Source organism: Dromiciops gliroides, chromosome 3, assembly GCF_019393635.1.
Source record: "Dromiciops gliroides isolate mDroGli1 chromosome 3, mDroGli1.pri, whole genome shotgun sequence".
Taxonomy (NCBI): Eukaryota; Metazoa; Chordata; class Mammalia; order Microbiotheria; family Microbiotheriidae; genus Dromiciops; species Dromiciops gliroides.
Genome location: NC_057863.1, coordinates 569930798 through 569948964, shown reverse-complemented (window position 1 = coordinate 569948964; position 18167 = coordinate 569930798). Strand labels below are relative to the sequence as shown.

The 18167-nt window shown below is 42.2% G+C and overlaps 1 protein-coding gene across 1 annotated transcript in view; it reads right to left on the bottom strand.

The window, feature by feature from the left end:
- Positions 1-18167, bottom strand: part of SETDB2 (SET domain bifurcated histone lysine methyltransferase 2) — a 101270-nt gene that overhangs the window by 22641 nt on the left and 60462 nt on the right. The window contains exon 15 of the mRNA XM_043993721.1: positions 15847-15924. Within this exon, the coding sequence (XP_043849656.1) occupies positions 15847-15924 (78 nt within the window). The remainder of the gene's footprint in view (positions 1-15846; positions 15925-18167) is intronic.

Below are 18167 nucleotides of genomic sequence, written 5' to 3'. Positions count from 1 at the left end.
TGGAACTATGCCTAAAGGGCTATGGGACTGTTCATAGCCTTTGACCCAGTAATACTACTACTAGGTCTGTATCCCAAAGAGATCATAGAAGAGGGAAAAGGACCCACATGTACAAAAATATTTGTAGAATTGGAAATTGAGGGAATGCCCATCAATTGGGGAAATGGATAAACAAGTTGTGGTATATGAATGTAATGGGATACTATTGTGCTGTGAGAAATGATGAGCAGGGGCAGCTAGATGGCACAGTGGATAAAGCACCAGCCCTGGATTCAGGAGTACCTGAGTTCAAATCTGGCCTCAGACACTTAACACCTACTAGCTGTGTGACCCTGGGCAAGTCACTTAACCCCAACTGCCTCACCAAAAAAAAAAAAAAAAGGAAAGAAAGAAAGAAACAATGAGCAGGTGGATTTGATGAAAACCTGGAAGGACTTACAATGAAATGATGCTGAGTGAGAGGAGAAGAACCAGGAGAACTTTGTACACAGTAACAGCAGCATTGTGTGATGATCAACTGTGATAGACTTGGCTCTTCTCAGTAGTGCAATGATCCAAAACAATTTCAAAGAACTCATGATAAAAAATGTTCTCCACATCCAGAAAAAAGAACTGTGGATTCTGAATGCAGATTGAACCATACTGTTTCTACTTTTGGGCTATTTTTCCCCTTTCTTTTTTGAGTTTTTTTGTGCTCTGATTCTTCTTTCACAAGATGACTAATGCAGAAATATGTTTAATGTGATTGTACACATATAACCTATATCAGATTGCTTTCCATCTTGGGGAGCGGGGAGGGAGGGGAAGGTGGGAGAAAAATTTGGAGCTAAAAATCCTATGAAAACAAATGTTAAAAACTATCCTTACATGTAACTGGAAAATAATTATATATATGTATATACATATATACATACATATATACATATATATATATATATATATAAAACCTTAAAACTAAGCAGACAAATAAAAAACAATAATTGGATCAAAATTTAATTTAATTTCACTTGTACTGAGAGAAGCTGATGGCCTAATCGGAGGCTGGTGAGGTAGAAGAGGAGGAGGCGAGAGGTTATCGCTTGGAAGGGGAGTCTCCTTCCAATAAAACATCAGGGGAACTTGCACAGGGGTTCTTTCTCTTTTCTGTCTTAACACCACAGAACTCTGCTGGAGACTCAGATTTAGGGAATTTTACTAGAAACCTTTCAAGAGAAACTTGCTTCTGCCTATGTTTCAAAATGTTTCTGAAGTGAGGTATTGTTTGATCATAAAACAAGTCCACATTTGTCAGGGTGATCTTTTTCAATAAAATTTGTAATTCAACCCATTTAGAACACATTTCTTTTAGCAGGGCAGGCTTCCTCCCTTCCCTCCTCCTCACCTGAAGAACATTCCTCAGCCACTATCTGTTGAAGTTCCTGCAACTGCTCAGTGCTGAGCTCTTGAGTGGTGCAGCTTCTGTTAAGCATTTTCTTCCAAAATAAACTAGTCTCATCACAACTGAAGACAAAATCTTCAGCCTCTACAGAGTCTCTAAACTTGCTAACAAAGGTTTCAGCAGCTTCTTTGTTGGCGCTGGCTGCCTCTCCATGCCTCAGCACACTATGAATGACAGTTCTCTTTTTAAATTTATCAAACCATCTAGGACCAGCTTGAAACAATTCACTGTTCTCACCACTTGTTCCTGGCTTGTGTCTCTCTTTTTTCTTTTTTTGCGGGGCAATGAGGGTTGTGACTTGCCCAGGGTCACACAACTAGTAAGTGTCAAGTGTCTGAGGCTGCATTTGAACTCAGGTCCTCCTGAATCCAGGGCTGGTACTCTATCCACTACACCACCTAGGCTGCCCCCTCTGGCCTGTCTTTTAACACACTGGCTTGCAATTGTTTTGCTTTCTCACAAATTATTCAGATTACTGGGAAGCAAAAAGACAAAAAACAGTGAAAAGGCTTTCAAGAATAAATAAGCCCCAATTCAATTAAACACAGAGAAAAAAAAGTTTGTATTCTCAAAAAGCTTACATTACATTTTATGTCTCATTCATTTCAGTCAACTAATGTCAATAATAAATCAATAAGGAAGCCTTTATTAAATACCTACTGCAATGTGCTGTAAAATTAATTAAGCAAGTTAACTAAGCTCTCTGAACCTCAGTTTTTGTGGTAGGTTCTGGGGACACACGTACAATGAATCGATGAGTTCTTCATGGAAGGGTCTGTGCTCTCTTTGGGAAGTGTGAAGATGTCTAAGAAGGAATGGTTCCTGCCCTCAAGGAAACTAAACGAATGGAAAGTTAAATGGTATGTCAGAGTTTAGTGATGCAAAAAATGTTCCAGGGCAGTAAGCACAAGATTAATTCCCAAATCAATACAACATACAGAACCAGTTCTGAGTTCAGAAGGAAAGATCACTCTCTACTGCAGTGGTCAAAGAAAGTGCTTCTGGGTCTTTCAAGAGAAAGACTCATTCCATATTTCATTGGACATATGGAAAGGAGGTAGGAAAGTATGTGAGGGACAGGAGAAACAGTTCAGGAGACAGTAAGTAGTAGACCAGTAGAGGTGAGGCAGAGTTCTTGGGGTTGGTGTTAGAGATGAGGCTGGAAAAGTAGGATGGGCCCAGATTTTGATGAGCCTTGAATATCAATCAAGTCTAAGGAATTTGATCTTGTAGACCAGAGCTTTCTAAACTGTGAGATGCACCCCCTGAAAGATCATGGCTACATTTGTATGGGATATTTTTGAGTATAACTTCTGTTAAACATATCTGCTTTTTCCCCCCCAGTGACAACAAAAAAAGTCTCACCATGCTTTCCAAGTGATCATCAATGCAGAAGTAGTGATTATTTAATATGGTTATGTATAAATGAGAATTGTTTTGGATTCTCTGTATTTGAAGGAATTTAAACGATATCAGGAGGAAATGAAGGCCTAGGAACACTGGTTTAAAATGTGGCCTCTTGTACAATTTGCACATATTGCATACTTCTTGGATAGTTGCATTTTGAGAGATGAGTGAAGCCACATCCAGTTTTTCAACTTGTTCTAAGGACAGTCAAATTTATGAAAAAAAAAATGACCATGCATGAACTGGGCTTAAGTGAGGCAGAGTTGCACAAAGTCGTTGGCCTCACTCTCTTCCAGAGTCATCAAAGTCCAGTGGTAAGAGAAAATTTAGGATGACTGGTGAAAGCCTGAGGATGCAGGGGATGACCTTGCCATTTTCAATGTCTGACCAAGCTCTAAGCACTCGACAGGACCTGCTTCTGCTGCCTTCAAGGCCATTGGAACAAATTTTTCTCATTTCCCTATTCTTCCAGGGGAAGTCTTTACATGCTTGGGATAGACATCGTTCTAACTCACCAATGGGTTTGAGGCCCACGGGTTACTCTCAACATCTTGCTTGAGATGGTTTTACCAGCTGTAACACTATTCTTGCTATAGCTTCTTGGAACCACGAGTGAGAGCTGGGTGAGAGGTAGACACCAAAGGTGTCTGAAAAGGGCCCGACAAGCCTTCACACCAGAGGTGCTAGGCCTCCATGAATACCTCACAGAGCTTCGAATGGGCTGTAAGAATGAATGAAAAGAACACTTTTCAGGAAAACCTGTCTGAACTGCTGACAAGGGAAGTGAACAGAACTGGGAGATCAGTTTCTACAAATGACAGCATTATAAAGAATAACAGCTTTAAAAAAGACTTTAGAGGGGCAGCTAGATGGCGCAGTGGTAAAGCACCGGCCCCGGATTCAGGAGTACCTGAGTTCAAATCCGGCCTCAGACACTTAACACTTACTAGCTGTGTGACCCTGGGCAAGTCACTTAACCCCAATTGCCTCACTTAAAAAAAAAAAAAAAGACTTTAGAACTCTGATCCATAGAATCACAAAGCTTAAGTCCAGAGGACTTAAGATGAAACATGTCACACATTCATTACCACATACCCGAGAGGTATCCAGGATGAGACAGACATTTTTTTGGACCTGGCCAATGAAGGAGTTTGTTTGGCTTAACCTAATTTGCTACATAGGCTTTACTTTGTTTTTCATTCAGCAGTGGGAGAAAGGGGCAGAGAAAATGGGAAGGACAGAAAGGTAGTTTGGGATAATTGAAAACATTTAATTTAAAAATATATGTAGGGGTAGCTAGGTGGTGCGGTGGATAAAACACCAGCCTGGATTCAGGAGGACCTGAGTTCAAATCTGGCCTCAGACACTTAACACTTACTAGCTGTGTGATTCTGGGCAAGTCACTTAACCCCAATTACCTCACCAAAAAAAAAAAAAATTAAACTACAGTTTTGTTTTGAAAGCCCTCCACAACTCTGCACCAACCTACCTTTCTAGTCTGATCATATGTTACTTTCCTTCCCACACTCTAGGACCTAGCCAAACTGTCCTTCTCACTGTTCTTCATTTAAGGAAATCCATCTCCAATCTTCCACCCCCGTTTTGCACCAGCTTTCAGGCATGCCTAGAACGAATACTCTCCTTCCTCACCTCATCTCACTGAAACCCTTCCTTCCTTCAAGACATAGATCAGGCATCACCTTTATATGAAGCTTTTCCTGATACCCGCAGTTGCTGCTGCCCTTCCCTTCCTCCCTCAACTCTCTTGTATTTAACCTGGATATACTGACAGTGTAATAGATAAACAGAAAGATAGATAGACAAATAGACAGACAGACATCAATATCAGTAACAGAGCAGCAAAGAGACCAGGGCAGTTCAGTCACTTTTTTTGGGGGGGGGGCAGGGCAATGAGGGTTAAGTGACTTGCCCAGGGTCACACAGCTAGTAAGTGTCAAGTGTCTGAAGCCAGATTTGAACCCAGGTACTCCTGAATCCAGGGCCGGTACTTTACCACTGCACCATCTAGCTGCCCCCAGTTCAGTCACTTTTATTTCCCACTCTTCTTTATCCTGCTCTGTTCCCCACCCTGTTCCCCACCTCCCACATCTCCCCTGTCAATGATTCATTCATTACCTTGGTGAGTTTCCTGGTATAAACATGTTTTGTTCTGGGAAGTTGTAACACAAGGATCTATAGTTCTTTTTAAATATTTCCTGCGGTTAGCAATGTTTATAAAGACTAAGTAAGCTTTTTAAACAAATAAAAGTTAACAGACTTTCACAATGAACAGAAGAAGAAAAATACTTCAGGTTTTTAAGGACACCTGAGGCTTTCCAAGGGGAAAAAAAGAGATACTGAATTCCCACCCTTTGGACTACCTTGGGGTTTGTGGTAAAGGGAAAATGAGTTAAGAAGGGACTAGAGAGAAGAAGGAATGGGAGGAAGACAGGAGAGGGCATGGGAGAGAAAGAGAAAGGTAGAAGAGAAGAGGAAAGGAGAAACCGGAGACTGGAAAGAAGAGAGACAAATCAGAAGGTGATTGTAGGATGACAAGTGAGAGGTGATGAGGACCCACATTTGGCTGTGACAGAGTACACATGCCGCTTTCAGACTGTCCCTCTGACAGCATCATCCACATCTGTCTCCAAAGAACCACACAGCCTCTTTTCCAGTCTCACCCCTGATCCTTGTGGTGGCTCCAGGTGGCCTTCCCTCCTCCAGCTCTGTAGGATGGATCTCACTGGGAGCTAGTTTCCACTTCCTCCAGCTTCAGGCTTAGCTTCCATCTTCAGCTGGAGGAGTACTGCTGTGTTCTCTCAAAACAAACACAGACCCTTACCCTACAAATGGTAGAAGCCTCCCCAGTTCTGTTCCCTTGGGACCTCAGGGCTGAAGCCTGGCACCTTCCAGGCAGGTGATGGGAGATCAGGGTCATTCCAGTAAGCTACTGCTCTCAAGGCTTAGCCTTTCAATGACTTTTCTCTGTACAGTGCTGGATGCCTTTGGTGAGGGACCTCACACTAACTTAGGGTAAATTATCATTTTTCAAATATTTATCTCTACGGGTGAATCCATTTGGCTAAAAATCACCAAACAGCTGGAGATCTGGGTCAAAACTCCTATTTTCCTTCAAGGCTTAGTTCAAACGCCAGGTCCTCTATGACATTTCCTCTAATTCCTTCAGCTCTTGTTAACTCTGGGACCAAATATAAACTCTTATTTAAAGCTCTTTATAATTTAGCCTCTGCCTATATTTTTAGTTTTCTTCTTTTTTTTTTTGGTCAAGAATCATTTTTCGTGTGTGTGGTGCATTTTTGTTGTTGTTGTTGTTGTTTGTTTTTTGTGGGACAATGAGTGTTAAGTGACTTGCCCAGGGTCACACAGCTAGTGTCAAGTGTCTGAGGATGGATTTGAACTCCTGAATCCAGGGCTGGTGCTTTATCCACTGTGCCACCGAGCTGTCCCAAGAATCTTTTTTTTTTTAATTTTATTTTTTTCCCAAGAATCATTTTTCTTTTGTTTTTGTTGGGTTTTTTTTTGTTGTTGTTGTTGTTTTTTCTTTGTTTGTTTTTTTTTTTGCGGGGCAATGAGTGTAAAGTGACTTGCCCAGGGTCACACAGCTAGTAAGTGTCAAGTGTCTGAAGCCAGATTTGAACCCAGGTACTCCTGAATCCAGGGCCAATGCTTTATCCACTGAACCACCTAGCTGCCTCTCCAAGAATCATTTTTAAAGTGCCTACTACCTGGTTGGCCCTATGCTAGTTACAAGAGATACAAATTTGAAAACACAAGATAGTCCCCGCTTTAAAAGAGTTAATTTTGCTCATCAATCAGTCAATAGCCCAGTCCAGGCACTATTGGTTAAAAAGACAAAGTGAGCTTTATAAACAAAGAAAAGTTAACAGACTTTCCTAATGAAAAGAAGGAAAAGACTTTAGGTATTTAAGAGAACGTGAGCCTTTCCAAGGGGAGAAAAAAGATAGAGAATTACTACCCTGAGGTCTACCTTGGGTACTCTGATTTAGGCACTGCCTATCATTGCCTGAATTATTCCAACAGCCTCCTATCTGGTCTCCCTATCAGTTAATAAACATTTTCTTTTTCTTCCTTCCTTCCTTCTTCCTTTCTCTTTTTTACTTACACTTAATATTAATTGTTTCCCAATTGCGTGTAAAGATAGTTTTCAACATTCGTTTTTGTAAGATTTTTGAGTTCCAAATTTTTCTTCCTCCCTACTTTCCCTCTTCCCTCCCCAAGATGGCAAGCAATCTGATATAGGTTATATATGTACAATCATTTTAAACATATTTCCACATTAGTCATGTTGTGAGAGAAGAATCAGAATAAAAGGGAAAAACCATGAGGAAGAAAAACCAAAAACCAAAATAAAAAGTGAATAGTATGCCTCAATCCGCATTCAGACGGCATAGTTCTTTCTCTGCATGTGAAGAGCATTTTCCATCATAAGTCTTTTGGAACTGTCTTGGATCATTGTATTGCTTGAGAAGAGCTATGTTTGTCATAGTTGATCATTGCACAGTGTTGCTGTTATTGTATATAATATTTTCCTGTTCTGCTCACTTCACTCAGCATCAGTTCATATAAGTCTTTCTAGGTTTTCCTGAAATCCACCAGTATTCCATTACATTCATATACCACAATTTCTTCAGCAGTTCCCCAACTGATGGACATCCTCTTAATTTCCAATTCTTTGCCACCACAGAAAGAGCTGCTATAAATATATTTGAACATGTGGGTCATTCTCCCTTTTTTATGATCCTTTTGGGATTTAGACCTACTAGAGGTATTGCTGGGTAAAAAGGTATGCAGTTTATAGCCCTTTGGGCATAGTTCCAAATTGCTCTCCAAAATGATTGGATCATTTCACAAGTCCACCAACAGTGCATTAGTGTTTCAATTTTTCCACCAGCATTTATCATTTTCCTTTTTTTGTCATATTAGCCCATCAGAATCTATTCACTGCACCACCTAGCTGCTCCCACCCTTTTCAATAAACATTTTCTGAGAGTCTACTATGTGCTTGGAAGTGTGCTAAGCACAGGGCATACAAAGAAATGCATAGATAGTCCCTGCTCTCAAAGAGTTCACAGTTGAAGGGGGGATACAATAACACAAACAGATATATACAGGATAAATTGGGAATAATCAACAGAGGGGAGGCACTAGAATTAAGGGGGATTCGTAAAAGTTTCATGTAGAAGATAGGATTTTAGATGAGACTTGAAGAAAGATGGGAAATCCAGGAGGGGATGAGGAGGGAGGGTATTCCAAGGGAGTCTACTGTTTGAGGAACTGCAGGGAGGCCAGTGTCACTAGATCACAGAGTATGTGGTAAGATGGAGGACAGGATAGTGTGTAGATGTAAGAAAACTGGGAAGGGGCAGCTAGGTGGTGCAGTGGATAGAGCACCAGCCCTGGATTCAAGAGTACCTGAGTTCAAATTCAGCCTCAGACACTTGAGCTGTGTGACCTTGGGCAAGTCACTTAATCCCCATTGCCCCCCCCCCCAAAAAAAAAGAAAGAAAAGAAAAAAAGAAAGAAAACTGGGAAGCTGAGGAATTGATTATAAGGGATTTGGTATGCCAAAGGGAACATTTTATATCTGACCCTGGAGGTGAAAGGGAGTCAATAGAGTTTATTGACTAGGTGGGTGGCATGATCAGACGTGTTTTAGGAAGATTACTTGGACAGCTGAGTGGAGAATAGACTGGAGTGCAGAGAGACTGGAAGGGGGAGCAAGCAGAAGGCTATTACAAAAGTCTAGGAGTGAGGTTGATGTAGGAGGTGATAAAAGGGTTAACAGAAAAACCTAAGACTCAGATATTAGCTCAAAAAGGGAGTCAGACCCCAGTTAACGGATAATTTATGCTGGATTCTCGTGCCCACATAAATCAGTACCCATAACAGGAACAGAGGGACCTAGGCCGAGGAGACCTGACTATAACAAAAAAGGAATTAACAGCCTATAGAAATTCAGACCAGAAATAAAAGAAAAATGATTATGTTTTGAAACTAGTCATGGGAAACAGAAAGAGACATGCGCAGAAAAGGCCAAATTTGTCCCCAGATTCACCTTATGACGTGTAACCCCCCAAAACACACCTCCATTGAAAAAGGTACCCGCCTCGGGGGTTGACTTAGGACCCCAGGAACTCTAAATTAGGATAAGCCCTCCCTTTTAACACCCCAAGGTGGAGAATATTATAATGAGTAGGACAGACCTTCCCTTGTACCTCCCCAAGGTGGAGATTATTATAATGAGACTGATAAATCAATTTATCTATACTATAAATAAAACTGTCTTTTCTTTCACTATTCAAGAAATACCTTTCCACTTTTCTGGTTCTCTCCCTGTGATCACACAGCATTACAGTAAAACTTGGTAAACGTAGTCACTGAGTCTTGTAATTCTTTTGGGACAACTCTCGATCAATTTGACCCCAAACTTCTTGCCCACATCAAGGTGATAAGGACTTGTACCGGGGTGGTAGCAGTGTTAGAAGAGAGAAGGCAGTTTATGCAGGAAATACAATGATGGTGAAATGAACGGTCCTTGGGAACAGATTGGATATGGAGGGTGAGTAAGGAATCCAGGATGACACCAAGATTGTAAACCTAGGAGACTGGGAAGGATGGTGGTCCCCTCAACAATAATAGGAATGTTAGGAAGAGAAGAGGGTTTAGGAGAAAACTTAGTTCGGTTTTGAACTAATTAGTCCAGTTCAAGAGGTCCAAAAGGCAGTTGGAAATGGGAGATTGCTGGAAGGTTAAAGCTGGCTAAGTAGAGATCAGCATAGAGATGATTCCTGAATGCATGGAAGTTGATGAAACTACCAAAGGAAATAGAATATATAGGGAGAAAAGAGTCCAGGACACAGACCTATGGGACATCCACAATTAGCAAGCACGGATAAAGAAGACCCAGCAAAGGAAATTGCTCAAGTGTGGTTCGATGGGGAGGAAGAGAACCGGAAGAGAGTAGCAGCATCACCAAAACCCAAACCAAAACAAATAAGAAAGAAGAGAAGTCAAGAAGAATGAGGACTGAGAAAAGGCTATTCATTGGATTTGGCAAGTATGAGGGAGGTCACTGGCCACTTTGAAGAGAGCAGTTTCAGTGGAAGGATGAGGCTGGAAGCCAGGCCACAGACAGTCTTTAGAGAGGAAAAGAAGTGGAGATATCTCTCCTAGACAGCCTTCTCAAGGAGTCTCCTCTCCTGTCCATCCTATTAAGTTTCATCGCTCCCAACTCATTCTCCAGTGCAAGCAAGGATCCATTATAAGAGCAGGTAGGAATGGAGAAAGCACATTCACATGATAAAAGGGGGGCATTTCAAGGGATCAAAGTTAAGTCAGCCAAATGGTTCATTGCTTGAGACATACATTTTTCAGCCAGGCATTTAAAGCCACCTCACCTCTTGGATCTCTGGCTTCAACCTACGTTTTGTTATGGGACAAATCAAAGAACCTTCTCCTTGAGAAACTAAACCAAAGGACAGACATACCTAAAGAGATAAGTGGCACCAGATTGGGACTGAGTTAGCTCCAGAACTACCACCCTTCATTCCAGTCTCCCCCACTCCTCCCTTTGGGGAGATAAGATTGGGTGTGGCTGCTGTCTTTGTGGCATGAGGAGGACAGAGATGGCTTGATGGCCACCACCAGTGGGTGATGGTCCTCCCCTAATAAGAGAACTTTGCAGTCAGATGATCACTCCCATCAGTCCTCTATAAAAGGATTTCCCTGTCTCCTGCTTGAGGAGAAAGGTATCTCAGAGAGCCATGCCTCTGTGCTATGCCTTCTCCCCAGGAGAAGTCCAAGGATTTCTCTCTTGGTTTCCTTTCCCTAGCACCTAAATAAACTTGTTTTAGACACGATAGCTCCAAAAAACATCCAAATAAGGTCACAGGAAAATGCCCGGAGCAGCAAAACTCACAAAAGAACGTGCTGAAATCATCTTCTAACCAAGAACGGCTTGGAAGGTCAGAAGGAGGGAGCTGCTATGCTGATACAGGAGTAGGACCCAACCCCACAGTCACCCTGACACAGATCCAGTCTCAGGAAGTCCTCACCAGAGAAGGAGACTTCCAGAGCCTCTGAATCAGCTGAAGCACCAGTGTCATCTGGAACTAAGCTCACAGTCTGGTGAGAGGGCTGAGCTCTGGGCAGGGGAGAGACTACAGGGATCTATGCTGGTGCTAAGGCAGAACTTGGATTTTACACCCCTACTGAGAACCAGGTGGCAGGCTCGAGTAGAAGTGGTCCAGGTGGGGGAGGGGCACAGGCTCGTTGGAGCTAACAACCACAACACACAAAGCTGGTTGATTGGCAAGTTGGTCTGGGGTCATCTAGGACCAGGAAAGAGGCCCGTTGAGGGAAGAACCTGATTCTCCTTAAATCATACCACCTGGGACTTCTTAAGCTTGGGATACTACAGCCTGGAAACAGTGCCCCACTTTAAGGAGCTAAAAGTCTAGTAAAAGAAAGGCAAGATGAGCTGACAGAGAAAGGTGAGGACCATAGAAAGTTTCTTCAACAACAACAAGGAAGACCAAGGGGCACCCTCAGAGGAAGATGCCAACATCAGGGCCCCTATATCTAAAGCTTCCAAGAAAAATACGAATTGGTTTCAGGCCATAAAGGTGCTCAAAAAGGACTTTGAAGATAAAATTAGAGAGGTAGAGGAAAAAATGGAAAGAGAAATGAGGGTGATGCAGGAAAGACATGAGAAAAAAGTCAACAGCTTGAAAAGTCAAATTGGCCAAATGGAAAAGGAGGTACAAAAGCTCTCTGATGAAAATAATTGCCTAAGAATTAGGATTGAACAAATGGAAGCCATTGACTTTATGAGAAACTAAGACACAATAAAGCAAATCCAAATGAATAAAAAAATAGAGGGCAATGTGAAATATCTTCTGGGGAAAACTGCTGACCTGGAAAATAGGTCCAGGAGAGATAATTTGAAAATTATTGGTCTACCTGAAAACCATGATCAAGGAAAGATCTTAGACACCATTTTCCAAGATATTCTCAGGGAAAATTGCACTGAAATTCTAGAAGAAGAAGCTAAGATAGAAATTGAAAGAATCCACCAATCACCTCCAGAAAGAGATCCCCAAAAGAAAACTCCTAGGAATATTATAGCCAAATTCCAGCGCTCTCAGGTCGAGAAAATATTGCAAGCTGCAAAAAAGAAAGAATTCAAGTACTGTGGAGCCCCAGTCAGGATAGCACAAGATCTAGCAGCTTCCACATTAAAGGACCGGAGGGCATGGAATATGATATTCCAAAGGGCAAAGGAAATGGGATTACAACCAAGAATCACCTACCCAGCAAAACTCAGCATTATCTTTTAGCGGAAAAAATGGGACTTTAATGAAAAAGAAGACTTTCAGATATTTGTGATGAAAAGACCTGAACTGAATGGCAAATTTGACTTTCAAATACAAGACCCTAGAGAACCATAAAAAAAAATGGAGCTGAGGGACATACCTGGGGTTGTACAGTGGGTGACTGTCTTGTGTCTAAGGCTAGGTTTTGGCTGGGATCCCCCTGGCTTCAGGGGTGATGATTTGTCCACTGTGTCACTTAGCTAGATAACATTTTTTTTTTTTTTTTTAGTGAGGCAATTGGGGTTAAGTGACTTGCCCAGGGTCACACAGCTCGTAGGTGTCAAGTGTCTGAGGTCGGATTTGAACTCAGGTACTCCGGAATCCAAGGCCGGTGCTCTATCCACTGCGCCACCTAGCTGGCCCCAGATAACATCTTTAGGGTTAAATTGAGGGGTGAAGGGAATTCATTGGGGGAGGGGGAAGGACAGAAGTGAAATCCTACATGAATAACAGGAAAAGGCTTATGGAGTAAGGGAAGAGATGGGAGAGGAGCAGGGCAGTAAATGAATTTTACACTCATCAGAAAAGGCTCAAAGATCTTAAACTCATTAGAGCTGCCTCAAGGAGGGACTAACAGACACACCTAACTGGGTGGAGTAATCTATTTAATCTGGGCAGTAAATGAGCCTAACACTCATCAAAATTGGCTCAAAGACCTCAATCTCATTAGAATTAGCTCAAGGAGGGAATAATGTACTCACTCAATTGGGTGGAGTAATCTCCATAACCCAGCAGGAAAATAGGAGGGGAAGGGGATAAAGAGAGAGGGGCAAAAGAAAGAAGGGCAGAGTGGGGGAGGGGACAGACAGAAGCAAATCCCTTTTGAAGAGTGATAGGATGAAAGAAGATGGATAATAGAATAAATATCATGGGGAAGGGAATAGGATGGAAGGGAAAGAGTTAACAATAGTAATCATGAAAAAGAGAAAAGGGGGAAAATTGTACAAAAAATATTTATAGCAACTCTTGGTGGAGGCTAAGAATTGAGAATCAAGGGAATGTCCATCAATTGAGGAATGATGGAAAAAGCTGTGCTATATGATTGTAGTGGAATGGTCTTGTGCTATAGGAAATGACAAACAAGATGATCCCCGAAAAACCTTGAAAGACTAATGAACTTCGATGTATAGTGAAGTGAGTGGAGCTGGGAGGACATTGTGAGTAGTGACAGCAGTATTATTCAATGTGCAATTGTGAATGACTTAACTAGCAGTTAATGATCCAGTTAATGATCCAATAACTAGCAGTGCAATGATCCAAGACAATCCCAAGGAACTAATGAGGAAGCTTACTATGCACCCCTATAGAAAGAACTGATAAAAAGAACACTTGTGGATTGTACATATATAACCTGGTTGTGATCTTGTGGAGGGGGGAGGAAAGGGAGGGAGAAAAATTTGGAACTCTAAATCTTATGAAAATGAATCTTGAAAACTACCCTTGCATGGAAATGGAAAATAAAATAAATGTTTGTTGAGGAAAAAAAAACTTGTTTTATTCTAACTGGATTTGTGTGCAAGAGGGTGTAGTTCTTTAAAGAGGAATTCCTAAGAACCCCTATCCCAAACCCCCACACTATTTCTCCCATTAAGTTTTCATATTATTTCCTTTCTGTCACTGTTCAACTGTCCTACTCACCTAGTCCCCAAATTATCATCATTTCTTTTTTCTTTGCCTTTGCATGGGCTCTGTTCTTTCTTCGTGGAATTCTTCATTTCCTCCTAAGGTTCTGGTCAGGTGCAAGCTCCTAAGGGAAACTTTTGCCCACCATCTCAGCATTTATGATCTCTTCTCCCTTAAATTATTTTGTATTTATTTAGAGGATCATAGACTTTAGCTGGAGCGAAAGAGACCTCAGAGGTCCTCTATCCAGAGGTGTCAAACTCCTTGCTTACCTGCCAGCAAAACTCACTCCAAGAACCGGATGAGAATGTAATTGGGAAATGTTTAACAAAATAAATAAAAATACCATACACCCTAAATAACATTCTTTTGCATTTTTCTAAGACAATGTGAAGCTATAGGGATCCATTTCTTTTTGATTTTCTTTTTTTAGTGAGGCAATTGGGGTTAAGTGACTTGCCCAGGGTCACACAGCTAGTAAGTGTAAAGTGTCCGAGGCCGGATTTGAACTCAGGTACTCCTGACTCCAGGGCCGGTGCTCCATGCACTGAGCCATCTAGCTGCCCCATTTCTATTTGATTTTAACACCACTGATTTATTGCAACCCAGATGAGAACGGGAAGAGGACCAGGGAGATATGTGACTTGCTAATAGTAGCCTGTAGGAAGGATTTGCATCCAGGGTCTCTGACTCCAGATCGTGATCCTTCTACTTACTACTCTCTGTAGCCAGTGGAAATCCAGCCCCCTCTGCCCTTGCCCCCCAAGTAAGAAGGTGGAATCCTTGTGGACAGGGGATTTTGTTTTTAACTTGGCATCCCCAGTCTCTCAAGTAAGAAGTGCTTGCTAAATTATGTAGGAACAATACCATAAGCGACTCAGTCAAATCAATAACTGTGATTCTCTCCTATAGTTTATGAGAGCCCTGGCTCAATAAGCTTATTCTATCCACTGGCAGGACTAATCTAATTAGAAATAAGTGATCCTAGGAGGGATAGGAGAAATGTGGGTGATGTAAAAGCAAAGGATATCAATGAAAGCTATTGTTTTTAAGGATTAACAAAAAGGGTAACAGTCTCAATACCATATCGTGGTGTAGCCCAACAAAGGAAGCGGATCACAGAATTTAAAGCTGGGAGCGCCATAAAAATATCTAGTCTAGGCAGAGCTAAGATGGTGGACCAGTAGGAAGAAGTATAGTGAGCTCTTCCCCCTACTCCCCTTTAAAAAATCCTATAAAAACAAACAAAAACAAAAACAACCCTCCTCCAAGCAGTTTTAGAAAATGCCCCAGACTGAACCCATATGGAGAAATACAAGAAAAAAAAACCCACGGTGAGTTATTTTTCCAGCCCAATTGCTATCGTGACAATACCGGGGGAACTGCAACTACGGAAAAACAATTTTGAAAGTCTTTCTTAAGTCTTTTTATTTTTAAAAGACTTTTTAAAGTTCTTACAACAACAAAATGAGTTACAACTCTGGAGAGGCGAGCGACCTTGACAGAGAATAGATGCTAGTCGCAAACTGCCGGGAGGAAAAGGTTATCAAGGTACAGGGCACACAATAAGCGCTGAATAAATGTTTATCGGTTGATGCTCTCCACTTCCTGCCAGAGGGAATTTGAACTCTAGCTTCGGAATGAGACATACATTTTTGGACATGGCAATGGGGAAATTTGTTTTGCTTGACTAATACATATCTTTTATTTTTAAAACTCCCCACGTTTTTGTAGTTTTTTTAGGGGGGGGGGGAGAGAAAATGCTTAATTGGGGGCAAAGGGGGGCAGGTGGGAGGTGTAAAGGCTAGTTCTAGAGTCTCTGGAGGGAAAGAAGGGGTGGCTCCTTGCCCCCCCTCCCTTAGCCCGGAAGCGCCTTGCAGGGACTGAAGATCAACGTGGGGGAAATGCTGGGAAAACGCGCCTCTTTGCTCATTCCCGTTTGGGAGCGGCAGTGGTACTTACCAGCGGGGTCTCTCAAGGTTTCGTCCATCATGATTGACAAGCAAGCACCCTGGGCCCGGCAGGCGCTGGTAGAGATGGCTGGAGGGTTCGGGCGGCGCAGGGATGGGGAGGAGGAGGGTCAACGCAAATCCTGGAGGGAGCTCCCCCCGTCCCTCCCCTCCCCAAAGCCAGCCCCTGCAGGCCTTGGCCTCTCCCGCGTGATGCTGAGGGGGCTGGACCAGCTGGGTTTCGATTCCTCATTCCGCCTTAAGGGTTGAGTTTCTGTTTCTTTTTGAGCGCTGGATCTGGTGGGGATGTCAGTTTCCTACTTGCTGGACTCCCCACCCCGCTTATACCAGCCCCCCGCCCTGAGGGGGTCCAGCGCGCTCGGGCCACCTGGGCTGAGTGCTTCCAGGACTCAGGTCCTCTCCACCTGAATGTGGGTTTTTCTTGGTTATTTTTTTTTAAACATTTCTCTTGGTTTTTACATCGTCCGGATTCCCCTGCATCCCTTCTCCCTCCCCTTCCAGCAAGCCATCACCTACTTTTAACGAAGATTTTTTAAGTTTGGTAAAAAACCGAAACATAACATCCGCACCCACAGTATTTTTCATTCTTGCCACTAGGGCAATGTGGTGCAGGGGAAAGAACACTGGATTGGGGCGGGTTGGGGGGGGGGTGTGATAGTTCAAATGCCTATTCTGTTGCGGGTAATCATGGTAAAACACTTCATCTCTCTGAGTCCCAATTTCCTCGGAATTTCGGAACGAGATGATCTCTACCCCACCACTCCCACCCGCCTTGACTGTGACAGCATCTTAGTAGTCATGGGTGACTAGGCTTAGGGTTAACAAGTGTGGTGTTTGGTGGAAACAACTCCATATTCATCCTAAGCAGAACTGATTGGTCATGAGTCCATCTGACAATTGGTAACAAGTTATTTATTGAACACCCATAGGGTGCACACAGCACCATACATTTATGTGTGGGGATACACAGTAAGGATTAGACACCATCCCTGCCCTCAAAGAGCTTACAGTATAATAGATGAGACAAAACATAATTAACAAAACGTGTACAAAATACAGCAATATATTTTTTAAAAAGTCGATCCAGAAGTCAGGGATTAAAGGTGCTTTATACAAAGGCTGGGATCTCACATACTGCCTCACTAGATGTGCAACCCTGGGCAAGTCACTTGACTTCAGCCTCAGTACCCTCACCTGTAAATGAGGCTAAGTTACGTTACTTACCTTACAGGGTTGTTGTGAAAATCAAATGAAATATTGCATGTAAAGTGCTTTGCAAACCTTAAAGCATTACATAAATGTCCGTTGTTATCATTTTTAGAAAGCAGGATCTATCACAGGAAAGCTTAGGCAAATGTGCCTTGAGTTTCAATTTTCAAGGAGGGAGTGCATGCATAAAAGCTAACTCAGCAAAGTCTTGAAAAAAGGGAGGGAGATTAGTATATTGGAAGCAAATGCTACAGGCTTTAATATATACTGGAAGATGAAGAGCGAGCTAAGACTCAGGTTGGAGGTTTTTTTGTTTCTTTTTAAGTTTTTGTGGGTTTTTTTTAAATGAAAAAGGCTAGAACAGTCACTTGATTGATATTGGTCATTTAGCCCCTCTGTTCAAAAATCTTCAGTAGCTCCCTTCTGACTCCTGAGGAAAGTTCAAACTCCTCTGCCCAGCATTCAAGGCCTTCCACAAACACTGTCTTCTGAATTTCTAGCACCCTCTTCCAGTCTGCACTCCAAACTAGGCAACTATCTTCCCCCACACACTCTGTACTACTGCCCACGCCCGGAATGACCTCTTTTCTCTCTATGGAATCCTTATCATTCCTTTAAAACCCAACTGAAATGCAGCCTCTTTCAGGAACCCCTTTCCAATATCTTTCCCTCTCCAGGCATGATCTCCCCCCAACAGGTATGTTTGAAGGCAGTGGGTGAATCTCACCTAAATTTTATTTCCATGGGTATCCAGCTCAACTGCAAACAGGCTTCTAATCAACATTTGTTATATTGTAATGTATTAAGGAAAATGTGAAGCTTTTTGATGGGTTCAGAAGGAAGGCAGGTTGTGCAAAGAAAGTGGTTCAAGGCCCTCACCAGGCAAGAGTTTATTATTAGTCAATTCCCAGTTGATGAATATACAGAGCAGTAATAGATACATTTCTTTAAAAGTCTCCTACAACTCAGGCTGAGCTTCTACACAGTCGGAATTAGTGAGGTCCTATTTTACTTTTGTTCTATCTCATGGTTTCCATTTCCCCTACAAATAAAGCTTTTGTGTCATGTCCAGAGAGATCTGTCATAATTTAAGTTATTATAAAG